This window comes from Amblyomma mixtum, chromosome 1 (genome assembly GCF_055824585.1).
Source record: "Amblyomma mixtum isolate Tamu chromosome 1, ASM5582458v1, whole genome shotgun sequence".
Taxonomy (NCBI): Eukaryota; Metazoa; Arthropoda; class Arachnida; order Ixodida; family Ixodidae; genus Amblyomma; species Amblyomma mixtum.
Window position 1 is genome coordinate 161,357,682 of NC_143012.1, and position 15,867 is coordinate 161,373,548.

Here is a 15,867-nt window from a genome sequence, read left to right on the forward strand (position 1 = left end):
CCCTACTTTCTCAGCGGCAACGCAACAAGCTTCGCGTTATTGCGTACGCCAGCGTCTCCTTTCTGTGTCAGAGCGCAACTATTCTATCACCGAGCGGGAATGCCTCGCCCTGGTTTAGGCCATTGCAAAATTCCGCCCTTACTTGTTTGGGCACCCTTTCTCTGTTATCACGGATCACCACGCCTTATGCTGGCTTTCTTCGCTCAAAGACCCTAATGGCCGGCTGGGGCGCTGGGCTCCTCGCCTTCAAGAGTACACGTTTTGTGTCGTCTACACGTCCGGCCGCTTGCACCAGGACGCGGATTGCTTGTCCCGTTACCCTGTCGATGCGCCTTCCTCCAGCGAATGCGAGGCTGACGCCTGCGTCTTATCCATCTCGGCCTTCCGCAACATTGCGCAAGAACAGCGCTTGGATTCTTCGCTACGTTCCCTCATCGACCGCCTCACTGCCAACCGCTGTGATGCGTCCCTCGCCCCGTTTGTGCTCCATGAGAACGTCCTCTACCGGCGCAATATGCGGCCTGACGGCTCTGACCTCTTGCTCGTGGTCCCTCAACACCTGCGCAGCAGCGTCCTTGAGCAGCTTCATGACGTTCCCACGGCCGGTCATCTTGGAGTCTCCCGCACCTACGACAGCGTGCGCCGCCGCTTCTTTTGGCCCGGTCTATACCGTTCTGTCCGCCGTTGTGTGGCCGCTTGCGAGCTGTGCCAACGACGGAAGACGCCCTCGGTTCTCCCTACCGGACACCTTCAGCCGATTCCCATCCCCGTAGAGCCGTTTTCCCGTGTCGGCCTCGACCTGTTCGGCCCTTTTCCGGTGTCTGCTATGGGAAACAAATGGATCGCGGTCGCGACGGACTACTCCACGCGCTACGCTATTACTCGGGCGATCCCAACCAGCTGCGCAACTGATGTCGCTGACTTTCTCTTGCACGACGTCATACTCCACCATGGTGCTCCCCGTCACCTGCTCACCGATCGCGGCCGCTGCTTTCTTTCCAAAGCGGTCGCCGAACTCCTCCACTCCTGCTCCGTCCGTCATCAATTCGCCACGGCCTACCATCCGCAGACGAACGGCCTCACTGAACGTCTGAACCGTACCCTCACCAACATGATTTCCATGTACGTCTCCGACCATCACCGCGACTGGGATATTAGCCTCCCATTTGTTAAATTCGCCTACAATTCTACGCGTCACGACACAGCCGGTTTCTCCCCTTTTTACCTTCTCTTTCGCCGCGATCCTTTGCTGCCCTTCGACAGTGTACTGCCCGCCACCGCCTCTACGAGTCCTTACGCTCGGTACGCCATCGCTCGCGCCGGCGCTGCCCGTCTTGTCGCCCGCCAGCGGCTGTCGGCCTCCCAAGTCAATCAGAAACGACGTCATGACTGTCGCCGTCGTGAAGTCACCTACTCTCCTGGCTCCCTTGTGTTACTCTGGGTCCCTTCCCGCCGTGTGGGACTTTGTGAAAAACTGCTCCCCCGATATACAGGCCCTTATCGGGTCGTACGTCCGGTGACCGCGGTGACGTACGAGATCACCCCGCTACATCCACCATCCCCGGTCGCTGCACCCCGCACCGACATCGTCCATGTGTCCCGCCTCAAACCTTACAACTCGCCGTCTAGCTGGCCTGTGTAGTGCGCACCGGGACGGCGCTTTTGCCGCGAGGGGGGGTCACGCTACGGACGCTGGGAGGACGACGAAGTGGTTTGTAACGAAGACGGCGCAGAGGTGCGCGCTTGTGTGCTGACAGACTACTCCAAGCCGTCGGTTCCTTGCGTAGCAGGTTACCTCTGCTGTTTCTACTGCTGCTTCTAGCCGTCACGTATCAATATATTTAAATATCCTGTATAAAGCCTTTAGACCCTCACTGACGGGAATTTGTAGTGCCGCGAAATAGACAGCGGAAAAATGAACCGCTCATAGAATACGGCTCCATGAGCTGGACGCTGCCGAAGAATAGCTGAAGTGCAGCGCAAGGGCGCTGATCAACATGACGAGCGACGGGGACACGCACCTCTACCAGTCAACATGTCACACGAAGACCATAATGGTCGGTGTCTGGCACAAGCGGAAGCCTTAGCCCTACATTATGACAACAAAACAGGTCTATACTACGCGTGCGCCTCCAGCTTGCACCACGGGGAATGATACACGGCCGCGGTAGTTCACAACAGCCACACAGTTAACGGTCTCACCTACAGAACCAGGAGTGCAACATACGCAGGAGAGGCCGCGGCTGCTCTCGCGGCCTCAAATTCCTATTCAAAATACATAATCTCTGACTCGTGAGGAGCCTAACGGAACGTCGAACATAGCTGCACTCCCTTCCCAGACTATCGAGTCTACCAAAATTGCATACACGATACGGACGCCGCACACCGGTACCTTATATTCCGGGGTTGGCAGGAAGCGAGGCAGCAGACGCAGCCGCCCACGCGCTATTTCACCCGTCTTTTTTCTCCCCAAACCCGCTAAGAAACCCAATTTTATTCCGGTATTTGCCTTCAAAGACGTTACAACCAAGGTCCTGGATGTATTCAACATGGTCCTAGAAACCGCAGCTAAACTTTTCATCTGGGCACTAGACGATTGTAAAAAACTGAATTGCAGTGCTTGCATACGCTCAAGCGTAATGAACGTTTGCCCTCATTGTATTCATAATAGTGTGCTACTACAGGTCTGTAGGCTCAAAACCGTAGGTTTTCCAGGTTGTCTTATCTCGGAAACTTATGAAGAGCTGTTGCTAGTGTTGAGGGCCGGTTTTGTCAATCCAGAACGTGAAAAAGTACAACAGAAAGGGGCGGTAATTACATGCATACATAAAATTGCACGCAATTTGAAGAATGTGACTGGACGCTTTGACGTTAACATCGCTTTTTCGGCTCCATATAAGCTGCGTGGGCTCTGTCGTGCCATTAGAGATAGCCATGAGAATAACAAATTTACTCCACCTTGCGGGATTCCCCTAAACATTTGACCAACACAGACATACTTAGCAAAGTCCTCAAGGGGGCAGGACAGGAACACCTCATTAGAGTTGGGGCTTCAATGCCCCCAGTCCTCTCTGGGGCTATCGTAAAGAGGAGAAACGCTTACAAAAGGTGGCGGAGCTAATCTCCGCGTTGGGCGTAACCCTCCATACGGACCCTGCTCACCCCAACAGAATAGGTAACTCCGTAAAACGGGACACGTGTCCGGGTCTTACCTTCACCAAAAACATTGGATACGCGGATTGGAACAACTACGAGGAAACCCTCGGTAGCGACCACTTCATCTCTTAAGAACACTCCGCACGAAACCTCTCGCACGCTCACACGGCAAAAGCTACACTCCCGGACTGTACTAGCTTTCGGTAGGAGTACACTCACCCTGAACCTATAGCCCAGCAGGGTTGTGAACCTTGGTCTCAACATTTGATGGCCCACCTTCATAAGGTTGAACAAGTTCAACTCTCAGAGGCAACGCAGGCGGTAGACAACCACCTCCTGCGCCTCTGAGAGGCCCGGCATAGCTTTATCCGCCAATGGCGTCGGCAGAAACAAAATTACCAACTCAAAATTCGTATCGCGGCACTTACCCAGAAGGCAGCAGAGTGTAGTAGTCCACTTGGCAAACTCAAACTGGGTAGGCCGCTCGACAAATGTCGAATCGGGAACATGACGCCTTTTCCGCACCATGATCGACCCGGCTCAGACACGAAACGAAGCCCAGAAACACTTACAGAGAGCTATTTACTCTTCCGACGGGGACCCTACCGAATTGGCTACAGCGCTCAGAGATAAATATCTATGCAGCCTCAAGGACTCCCGCGGGTCGGCATACTCGTATGTAGGCTCGTAGAATGAGGAGCTCTACAGACCGTTCCAGCTCCACGACCTAAAAGCGGTCCTGGCAAAATGAAGCGCGGCACAGCGCCCAGACGAGATAGAGGGATGGCTAAGCTCCTTGCTAACCTCCCGGACCCGGCATACCTATGCCTTCTTAAATATTTTAACGCTGTATGGGACGGAGGCACACCCCTCCCAGTGGAGTGGAAAACTGCGCTAGTTAGTTTTATATCGAAGCCCGGAAAAGCCATCAATATTAATAATTTTCGACCAATTTCACTGACCTAAAATTCAAACACACTTTTGAAGGCATCATGTATGGATTCCGCTCACATCGATCCGTGCAGGATGTTCTGCTCCAACGACAAAAGGAAATCTTGGATCCGGTCGAGCAACCCATTGACGACAAGGTGGTCTTGGCCTTGAACTTCAAGGTGGCGTTTGACAACGTGACCCACGACAACATCCTGACATATTTGTCACAGTCGAATTGTGGCAACAACACGTTTGAGTACATCCGACCACATCTCACTGATCAGCAAACGTATCTGTCATCCAAGACCAGGAGCACGACCCATACATCCTGCGTACTAAAGGAACTAAGCACGGAGCAGTCCTTTCTGCCCTCCTCTTTAGTATCGCCTTTGCTCACCTACGCCTACTGCTTAATGATGTCCCAGGCATCTGGCTTGCCCTTTATGCCGACGACACCACGCTCTGCGCAACACATGGGTCGTTGGGACAGGTCGAGGCCAATTTGCAACAAGCGGCGACTATCGTGGACGAATACACTCGCCGCTGTGGCCTGGAATGCTCCCCGACCAAAGCAGAACTTGTGCACCGTCGGCCCAACCCCAAGTGTGTCACCAAAATTGTCCTCGCCCTTGCTAGTGACCATATCACTCAACACGATGAGGTAAGAGTGTTGGGACCCTTTATCCACCGCAACCGCATGATCGATATAACCTTGCAGAAGCTACACAAGATTAAAGACCAGGTGGGCCGCATCGTCTGCCGAGTATCAAAAAAAGAAAGAGAAAGGGGGGGGGGGGGATACGAAGCAAACACACTCTGAGGCTGGCCAATGCATTCGTAACCAGCCGGATAATGTATTCGTAGCCCTAAATTCAGTAGCGGAAATGTGACGAGAAAGCCCTGCAGGTGGTTTTTCGCAAAATCTATATGCGTGCCCTACTCACCATTTCACGCACTTCAGTGTGCGTTCCCAGACACCCTTAGAGCGTGTGGGAATAGCGGTATCGGACTCAAAAGAGATGTCCTCGACTCAGAGTAGCAAACTCAGCGGATACCAGCTACCGAGCGACAAGAGGTTTTTGGTCGTTTTGTTCCCAACTTTCGCCGGTCGCAAGGCAGAGAATGGGTCCGAGCCAAAGGTTAAAAGTTTATACAGCAAAGAGACGATACAGAGGGTTTGACAATCACTAGTATAAGCTCATACAAGTAGATTAACAAAGCAACGCAACTCGTGCAAAGTTACACTCGCGCAGTAATCTATCAAAACACGTACGTTGAGGTGCTAACTTTCCGTGCCCCAAATATTGCACGCGTGGAGAAGGTCGCCATAACACTCGCCGCTGCAAAACCAGGCTCCCGGGCTATCAGAACGGATTCCCGGGGAGCTTGCCAGAATCTAGAACAAGGACGCATCTCTCGATGTGCTACCAAACTTTTACATAGATGCGAGCACCGGGATCGCCCGGACATAAGTGTCGCCATCTGGACCCCAGCATATGCAGGACTAGAGGGAAACGAGGCTACAGACGCCTCAGCGCACGCGCTCAGCCACCGGGCATTGCCTCGGCACTCGCCGCCTGGGGTATCAGAACTTAACCCGTCGATCACTTTCAAAGACATTCTTAAATTGTATCGGACACAGCATTGCCGCTTTTATCCCCCCCCCCCCCCCCCCCCCCCCCCCCCCAAGAAAGGGCTGACTAAAAGCGAGGAGCGTTGGCTGCTTCGCATATACACTAACACGGTGCTGTGCCGGGCGGCGCCGCAATATTTTCATTTGGCTTTTAACGCGGTGTGCCGGCATTGTGGTTGCGCGTTCTCGGAAGGCTACCACATGGTCTGGGCATGCTCCTCTAACCCCGCCTACCCCCTTTCCCCTCACCTACCCGAGAGAGCTGGAAGGCTGCAGTGCTGGGCTCCTCTACCTTGAAGAGCCAACGAGCCCTCGTGGCTAGGGCTCGACCTGCAGCGGGAGCCACAGGAGTCCCGGAGTAGGGACGCCTCCTAGAATTCGTAAGAGGCTGGCCCTTAAGGCCAGTCCCCACTCTCTCTTGTAAATAATCTCCTACATTTATATCGAACCGGTTACTTTGCCTATCAATAGCAACCTTTACCGCGTACAACATTGATTTTTTTTGCTCTCGAACCAAACAATTATTCGTACACTTCTACGGCTTCCATTCCCTTGTGGTTTCTCAGTATTCTGAAGCATTACCTACTTGTTTCTGCTGCGGTTGCTCGTATTCTTGGTCAGTGATGCTAAAATAGGTCCTGTTTTTCACTGCTCACACCGCTTGCTCACCAGTGTGTGTCTGCCTTCAAAAATAGAAAGGTGCTGCAGACACATTAGCTGCTGCAGATACTGTAAGCGTTAAATATATTTTTTTTCTGTTTGCGCAGGAAATCTCGCCGTCCAGAAGCACCTTCACGGTGGCGTCTTCTTTTTGGACTCACTTCCAAAGACGGAGACGGCCAAAGTTAGCCGACAGGCGCTTGCACGTGCCCTCGTGGGAGCCGAAGAGAAAGTCACGAAATAAAGGAAACACGGTACTTGCTGCCATCAACAGGTGTACTTAAGTCGCTTGTCAAACCAAGATGATGAGATCCGGCAACCAAAAAGGAACTATGTCGCAGTGGAGCAGACACGGACTCCCTCACCATTACAGGTTGTTGTTGTTGTCGTTAGCCTTTGAAAAGATGGCACATACCCACACTGGGAGATCGGCCAAGAACCATTACAGGTTTTCATAAATGATTTGATGCAATCACTTCTTCTTTTATTACCCTTCCCTTGCTGCAGGAATCTTTAAGAAATAGGTTCCAAAACTAAAACATTCACTTCATTTAATCTACTATGCAAATATTGTGCGAAACTGCAGTCACATTATGTGCGGACAGGAGTAGGCATTAATTCATAATTTTGCCTAATATTGGCGCTTACACAAGTTGAAATTATCTCTGAATGATGATGATACTTATGAAGTTTTATGCAGCTAGGACATCTATAGCCAAACAGCAGCGCCGTGGCTCAGGATATTTGCGTCTAATAAAGGAGAGGTAAAACACCCATTTCTTAAGAATTACACTCTAAAGAAGCTCAGCGCCAGGCCAGGCGAAAGCTTCTACCCGTTGCTTGCTCTGCGGCTACCGAGTGGTAGCCGCAGAGCAACTCAGCACCTCCCGCACGCGACGTGGACGCCCAATCCTCTAGACCGCCACAGTAGCACAAGTCCCTAGAACAACTGCTAGCCAAGCTCTAATCCTCTGTTTGAATTAGGCACATAATTTCAAATTCGAAGTAGAAGACGAATGCGACTTACAAATTCATTACGAATTGAAAGCAAGGCTCTGTATAGAAAAGTAACCATGTATAGTTTCAAAAGCGAGCGAGCCGGTTTTTGTGCCTCTCAGTAGATAGTTTTTTTTTTTCGTCAGAGAGACGATACTTTTATATATGCCAGCACTCCACCAGCAAAGAGCGCACCAAACGATTTCAGGGACATTTCCAGGCTTTAGCGTCACTGCGCACACTGCGCGGTCCGAAGGGGTGCCAGTTGTGTTCACATCTCTATGCCTTTGTTGCCAAACGTGATTCTTGCGACCTCTAATGCTTCGCCAAGGAAACTCGCAACATGCACAGAAGCGGCGGTTTTCTCACCAGCGAGACGTGAGCCCATTACTACATATTTGGACGGTACAACGAGCCTGTCCACGAAAACACGAAACGTTCTACAGACATCTTGAAATAGTCAGAAATGATTACACTCGTTTCTACTTTATGCAGCGGGCTTGAGAGATCTGTAGAAAATTTGCAATGGAACAACACAGAATGACAGAACTGGACAGGAGACAGGCGCTGACTTACACCTCTGTTAATTTGGGTGAAACACAGTTTCTTATCCCATCTGTACATCTACATTCACCAAACTCATATAGATCATGCACTGTAAAAGGACAAAATAAGGTTTGCAATGATTGAGCTGAACGAATGCTTAACATGTGAAGTTACTTCTTTGTTAATGCAATGGCCGCTTAGCCTGCTATCGAAGATGCCTCGATGAATTTCCCGGATCAGCTTGTCTTTGTGTTTCGCGCCTCCTGAGTTCTGGCACACACGTTTCTGAGGGCCTGCCTCTGCAATGAATCTCTAAATTTCTGCGTGGTAGCTTGAAATTAGTTTTATGTTCTAATAGTATTTCCTTCATGAATCTACCAGTCTGTCCTACGTATTTTTTCCATGGGTCACTGGCAACTAATACACCAGGCTTTCTGTCCACCCCGCAAACAGGGCTTTGATGTCTTGCCGTCCATCACTTTTTCGCCGGATTATAATTAACACGTCTGGAAAGGTTTATTAGTTTTGCTAGGGGCAGTAAACAGCACATTCACGCAAGCTTTTGGACCAATTCTTTTTGGCGATGAGAAACTTTATGAATATACGGGATTTCCACTACGCCCCTCCTTTATTTCCTTCTCTTTGTCCCGTCTTCTAGCTCAGGCCGAGCCTGCCGCAACTCCTTTTTTGTCTGTTTGGCTACTTATATCAGCAAGTGCAAGGGGTGGCCCGAGCTGCAAAAGCAGTCTCTCTGGCGCAGAAAACTGATGTCCATTTTGTGAACGTAGGAGTTCTTTAAAGCATTTGTCAGGCGCTAGTTCACAATAGCTCTTTTTGTCAGCTTTCCTTCAGCCGATTTAAACGGGAATGGCGCCTCCTCCCCTCCAGGTTCATATGCCCAACAAGCATGGCCTCTTGCAAGCTCAAGTCTCAGGTTCAAAAATCTCAGAGACCTTAGAACAAGATCATGAGTGGCAGTAAGTGGCTGCAAAGCTTGAGCAAAAACACCCACGCCATCTATTACTGCTTTTTGGGAATTATGACCTTGGCAGTCATAAAGAAGAAGGCAGTCGTCTACATACCTAAACACTTTTTTTTAACCTTTCTACCAGCGAGGCTTATGTTAAGAGACCTGTCTTTTCGGGTCGAGTATAAGTTACTGAGAAAAGGCACGCTACAATAATTAATGAATACACCCGATTTTCGCAAATGCACTTTTTCCTCCAAGAGAACCTAAGTCGAACTCAGGTACACTGTTGGGAGTTCTAAGAAACCCTGAATAAACAATCCGCATGAGTTTTGAAAACTGACCACACCGCATGTTCCTATGAATTCTTCAATTAGTAACGTAACGCCAGGCCATTGGTGTGTGCCTTTGAGCAAAGCAAATTACCTTAGTGGCCCCGAAGCCAGTGGTTCAATTTTTCAAGAGAGTGAGCGTCGGAACACGTGGCTGCGGGCTACTCCCCGCAAAGTATACGTGTCAACACAGTCTTCAAAGGTAAATACACTGATGACCAGCTGGTATCTTACAGACCTCACGTACCTCACGATTTACACCTATCTCTCGTTGTTAACTGAGCCCACGTAAGCGGACAAAACTTTTTTTTTCTATGCCAAATTCAAGTGCATGATAGCATCAAGTGCATGACGCGTAACTTTGCCATCACGCGCACTGATAGCAGCAGCGGATAAGGAACCGCTGCTAATAAAAGAAGCGTCAGAGGAATAAACGCTGATCCATTGTCCTTCACCGGTCTTCGCTGGTTCTTTGGTGCGGCCGCTCGGCTGCCACACGCTACGACAATCCACTGGCGACGAGGATGGGATCGACGCGGCTGGCTACTTTCTTCGGTTGCTGCTGAAGACGACTGCCTGGCGGATGCTGCAATAGCGAAGGTGGGGAAAATTGATACTTTTGACAAAAAGAGCCAGAGCTCACGTAACTGAGCCCACTGGCGAGAGCTCACGTTAACCGAGCCCACGTAAGCGGACAGAACTTTTTTTTCTGTGCCAGATGCATATACGAAACGTAACGATAATTTATATGGTCTTGGCCAATAAGGAAGAAACTTGGGCTTGTTGGTTTTGACCTAAAACCATCTTGTGGCGCACCAAACGACGAGGACACAAACTGAGTGGGCACATACACAGCGCCAAATTCCAACATCTGCATTGTGAAGAAACACATATTTATATACACAATGCATTGCCTTGATGCCACCCCACACGTATGATAACATCGAGACGGAATGAACGCAAGTTCTTTTTCGGAAACATTAACAGACGGGGTGCTAAGGCAGCCACTTTTTAATCGATCTATCTTTTGCGCTTCAGTTATTTCACGCATGCGCTTATCCCTTTTTACAGCTTAGAACTGCCTTTTCATGGAGAGGTGTACACCCTTGGCGCTCATTACAATGTGCTACTGGTAACGAATATTGTTCATTTTTGTTCATTACATTGTTCTTGTGCTCTCGGAGGTGATCATTTAAACATCGACCAGTCTGTCCCACATACTGCTTCCCATACGATATCTCAATCTGATACACCACACCCTCTCTACATTTCACAAAGGGAACTGTGTGATTCTTGCACATCTTGAGCACGTTACTTTCTGTTGTGTTAACCTTATATAGTCTATGTAACTTATCAGGGGCTAAAAAAACAACGCCTACATCTATCAGCTTCGAAATACGCTTCAAATTGTGGCATAGTGTGCATATACGGAACAACAGCTAGTTTTTTTCCGTTCTTCACCGACAGCACCGGCAGCAGCTTGCTTCGCGTTTACCTTTCCCAGCAGTGATTCTGCCACAGCTATCAGCAGATAACCAGGGTAGCCAGCGAGCGACAACCTATGGCACTGTTGCTAGAAGCTACTGTTCATCAAATGAGGACAAGACTTAAGAATGACATTTTGAAAGCATAGATTGGCAATCGCCCGTTTGAGCAGTTTGGAATGGGCAGAACTGAAGGGTACCGAAAGATTGTTGCCACGCGGTTCTTTTATAAAGCAAGTTGAACCCCTGAGGAGAGCAGAACCCCCTAGTTTTACCTTTGAGCTGCCATCTAAAAATAGGCTTAGGTTCCTGAAAGTTGGGGTGGTCTTTCTTTGCGCGAGGTCATACATGCTGAACATATGAACGGCATCGCAGCAATCATTTCCTACCCTCAAATCCTTAGTAAAAGTTATTTAGGATCCGTGCAATCAAAGTTTCGTGGGATTAAATCGCAGGCATTACAAATTTTCATATATGGTGTTGCACAGAGCTCTTGCATTAAAATAGGCATTACAAATATCTCTTCTATCAATGACCGTCCTACGTAGGCCACAAAAGTATAAACTACAAATATTAAAAAAGGAGGATTTCAAAAGCAAGAGAAAAACATGCACGCACACAGAAATGCTCTATCAGGATAATGGCTTAAAGTTATTCTTTAGGAGCACACAAAAATGTGTTGCACAACTCCTACTTCCTTTTTCCCAAGTCTTTGCTGAGCTCACTGTTTTACCTCACAGAGAAAGAATGTGGTGCACATCGGGAAAATTATTGCAGTAGTGAGTTCAGATGAGTTTTTCACGCGAAGTCTGAAATACCATAATTAATAAAAAAATTACCATTAGGTGAAGCCAGCACAGAGGAGCTCAAAATGACGCACAATGTCATCATCATCAGCCTAACTACACCCACTGCAGGGCAAAGGCCTCTCCCGTGTCTCTCTAGTTTTAACCTGCCAGCTGCAGCCACCGTATCACCGCAAAAATCTTGATCTCATCCGCCCACTTAACTTTCTACCGCCGCCTGCTACGCTTGCCTTCTCTTGGAATCTATTCCGTTACCCTTAAGGACCAGCGGTCATCTTGCCTTCGCATTAGTGCCCTGCCCAAGCCCATTTCTTCCTCTTGATTTCGACTAGGATGTCATTACATCACCTTTGTTCCCTCACCCACTCCGCCCGCTTCCGATCTCTTAATGTTGCACCTATCAATTTTCTTTCCATAGCTAGCTGGGTTGCCACAAGCCCAACACTCTTCGTTAGCCTCCAAGTTTCTACCTCAAAGGTCACTACCGGTAACATACAGCTGTTGTATACTTTTTTCTTGGATGATATTAATAAACTGATGTTAATTCATGTGAATTTTCAGACGCACTGTTTTGCTCTGCCTGTCTAACTCATCATGCTTTGCTGTTAATTTCCTTAGTGACTTAACATGGCAATGTCATCACCGAAAAGCAAATTTCTTAAGTATTCTTCATTAACTCTTATCCCCAACAGTCTCGAATCCTGGCGTCGGAATATCACCTGTAAACAGGCGGTGAATAGCAGTGGTGAGATAGTGTCTCCTTGCCTGACGCCATTCCTTATTGAAATTTTAATGCTGACTTTATAAAGGACTATGATAGCTGTGCAGTCGGTTTACAAAACTTCCAATATTTTCATATAACACTCTTTCTGCAGCCTGATTCTTCCATGGCTTCATGACAGCTCAGGTTTGTATTCAAATACTTTATCGTAATCAGTGAAGGCTGTATATAGGGGTTGTTTATATTCTTGATTGATAGTGTGAACGTGCTCTTGTGGAGTGTCCTTCTTGAGAGCCTGCCTCTTGTTTTCGTTTATTCAAGTGTAAGATAGTCCTGTCTATGTTAGTGATTGCCTAAGTAAACGCCTTTAGGCAACAGACAGTAAGCTGGTCGGTCTATATTTTTTTAAGTGCAATGTACAAATACAAATCACATTTGTAAATTTATGCACAATCTACAAATAATTTTTCTCTCAATTATAGCATTGTTAGGATAGCTCAGTACTGAATATACGTTGCAAATATCTTTCAGCGCTAATAATATATCTAGTGACAATAGTAATTTTTACCACATGCTTTCTGCCAGGTATGCGAACGACACTTTGAAGAATGCTTTTCTTCTTCAGACACTGAAGCATGACGATGAAAAGACAGGCAATGTAACAGAAGTAGACGGTCAAAAATCGGCCTTTGGTATGACGTCACCCCGATCATTTTTCAATAGTGCCCATACCTTTCCAAGCAATGAACATCAAGGGAAGGCCCAGGGGAAAAGAAGGCCAGACGAGAATTGAAAGGTGTCAATTGAGCTCTGAAAAGCTCAGTGCATACTTCTTTCCAGCAAAAAATGAGCGTCACCAGATCCACTCTTTTGGTACTCAATGCGGTGGCTCAGCGTTTAAGGCTGTTGGCTCCTGCCCGGAAAGACCCGGGTTCGATCCCGGCCGCGGCGGCCCAATTTCGAGGGAGGAGAAAAGCTAGAGGCCCGTGTACTGTGCAATGTCAGTGCACGTTAAAGAACCCCAGGTGGTCGAAATTATCCGCAGCCCTTCACTACGGCGTCCCTCATAGCCTGAGTCGCTTTGGGACGTTAAACTTACATAAACCATATATATTTTGTTGACCTCCTGGCAGCGACTCAGCGAATACACTCATCAGACTTTTCGAAAATAGTGCGCGCAAACGAGTCCGTGATGTTCATGAATATCACCGGGCGGGCAGGAAATCCCCACACTTCAATGCGCTGTAACCGTAAAGTCTGATCTGTCTCGGACTTTTACGTTCAAAGCAACCAATATAGCGAGAATACCAAGTTTGCAAATTCCATAAGCACAGACAAGCGTTCGTGAGTTGACATTTTAAAGCACGACTAAGATGTCCACTGTCCCAAGTGGCCAGTTAATTTTGGACCTTACCTTTGCTTTCGAAGGTCCCGCTCTTCATCGGTTTCGTAGATTCAAGCACGACTAAGGTGTCCACTGTTCCAAGGAGCCAGTTATGCGCCTTTCCTTTGGTTTCGAAGCTCCCGCTCTTCATCGGTTTCGTACTTCAAGCACGACTAAGGTGTCCACTGTCCCAGTGAGGTCAGTTATGCACCTTTTCGTTCCTTTGCTCTATCTGTTAGCAACATGGGATGAGCTTTGGTTATGAAGGTCATATGTAAATAAATAAATAAATATCAGTAATCTTTATGTATCCTGTAATCTTTATGTACTCTGTAATCTTTATATAATCTGCATGTAATCCGCCCATCCCTCATGTAATGCCCCACAACCGGGGCCTTTGAGGTAATAAATAAATAAATAAATAAATAAATAAATAAATAAATAAATAAATAAATAAATGAAGGTCAAACTTGCGACCGTGGCGAAGCTGGCTTTACCTTGCGTAGTGAAGCTTTCGCTCGATAAGGTTTCATTCGTAAAATTCTCGCGCGTACATGCTAATAAGAGGAGGTACGAGGCCAGAAAATATTCATAAGGTGTTCGACACAATAAGCCATGACCTTATCCTCACGACATTAGCCACCACGGGATGCGGCACCCACATATGGCAATATATTCGGGCCTTCCTTCAGGGACTCACGGCAGAACTCCACCTTGGGGACATTGCCTCTCCGCCTTTCCCCCTGCCGAACCGGGGTACCCCACAAGGGGCGGTTCTGTCAGCTTTACTTTTTAACATTGCCCTAGCGCCACTGGCAAAGGTCCTTGCTGCTATCCCAGTGCTCCACACAGCCATATACGCAGATGATATAACCCTCTGGACACCGGGAGGTTCCCTTGGAACAGCCCAGGATATCCTGCAATCTGCCATAGACATCACCACCACTCATTTAGCGAACACAGCCCTCCGTTGCTCTCCAAATAAATCGGAACTCCTGCAGCTGAAGCCCCTCGCCAGTGACCGCCAGATATAACTGCACATGTACGGGAATCCAGTGCCCGTTGTGCCTCAGGTGAAGATTCTCGGCCTTCTCATTAACAACACTCTCGATGCAACCGCCACCCTTCAGCTCTTGCAAAGCGCCCGTGTTGTCGTCAGACATCCTAATACGCACGGCTGTCACCTCAGCCCTACGTCTTCCAAGGACGGTTAGCACGAAACGTCTCCTGGCCACTGGTACCTTCAATGCAGTGATCGAATTAATAGAGGCTCAACGCACCAACCAATTAGTCCTCCTGAGTTGCACAGAAACAGGGCAACGCCTACTGCGACAGCTACGTCTCAATCCACCCATTACCACCCCAACAAGTCCTACATCTTGCATGATTTCTCTGCGCACTCAGCATCACATATATCAGAAGCCCCTACCGCGCAATATGAGCGCTAAACTCCATCAGGGTAGGCGGCAGGCACGAGCGAGCTATTACACGAAAACATACAGCAACCGCTCCGTTATCCTTTATGTTGATGCGGCAGAAAATTCGAAACCAGGATATTTCACGGCAGTAGCAGCCTATGAAGACGGCAAAGTGGGGGCCGCCGCCACTATCCGGACTAATTCGCCTGCAGAAGCAGAAGGAGCCGCCATCGCACTTGCTCTGGCCCACTCCACATTTGACAAAAACGTAACTGAAATTTGCACAGATTCCCAGGCAACGTACCGCCACTACCTAAAGGGCGGGGCGACGCCGGCAACACATCGTATTCTTGTCACAGTCACCTCTCTCGACCGAACGGTTACGCTGTCGTGGGTCCCTGGGCATGCCTCGATCCCCGGTAATGAACGCGTTCATGCGCTGGCCCGAGAACTCTCCTCCCGGACCCCGGATGATCAGGCATCCAACCCTACGAAAGAGGCCCCATCGGTCCTCTCTACATATCATCAAATCACAACATTCTACAAACACAGCCGCATGACACTTCCACCACCCTACAGTACCTTGTCGCCCTCATCCAGCGCCACATGGAGACAATTACACACAGGCTGTTTTATTTCCCCCCACCGTCTCTCATGCTTTCACCCCACCTTTCCTCCTGATTGTACCACCTGTGGCGTGCCCAGATCCACACTTTTCCACTACCTTTGGGAAAGTCCTTCCCTAAAGGCTGTACCCTCATCCCTAATCCCACTCATTCTTCCTGGGAGGCTGCTTTACGCACCGCTCAGCCCGCTGGCCAGAAATGGCTG

At 48.7% G+C, this 15,867-nt stretch overlaps 1 protein-coding gene across 1 annotated transcript in view; it reads left to right on the plus strand.

Moving 5' to 3' along the window:
* The window catches only part of LOC149369548 (uncharacterized), a 77,025-nt gene extending 70,378 nt beyond the window's left edge, over positions 1–6,647 (plus strand). The window contains exon 10 of the mRNA XM_089558877.1: positions 6,490–6,647. Coding sequence (XP_089415003.1) covers positions 6,490–6,626 — 137 coding nt within the window. The 3' untranslated portion in view covers positions 6,627–6,647. The remainder of the gene's footprint in view (positions 1–6,489) is intronic.
* The last annotated feature ends 9,220 nt before the right edge of the window (positions 6,648–15,867 follow it).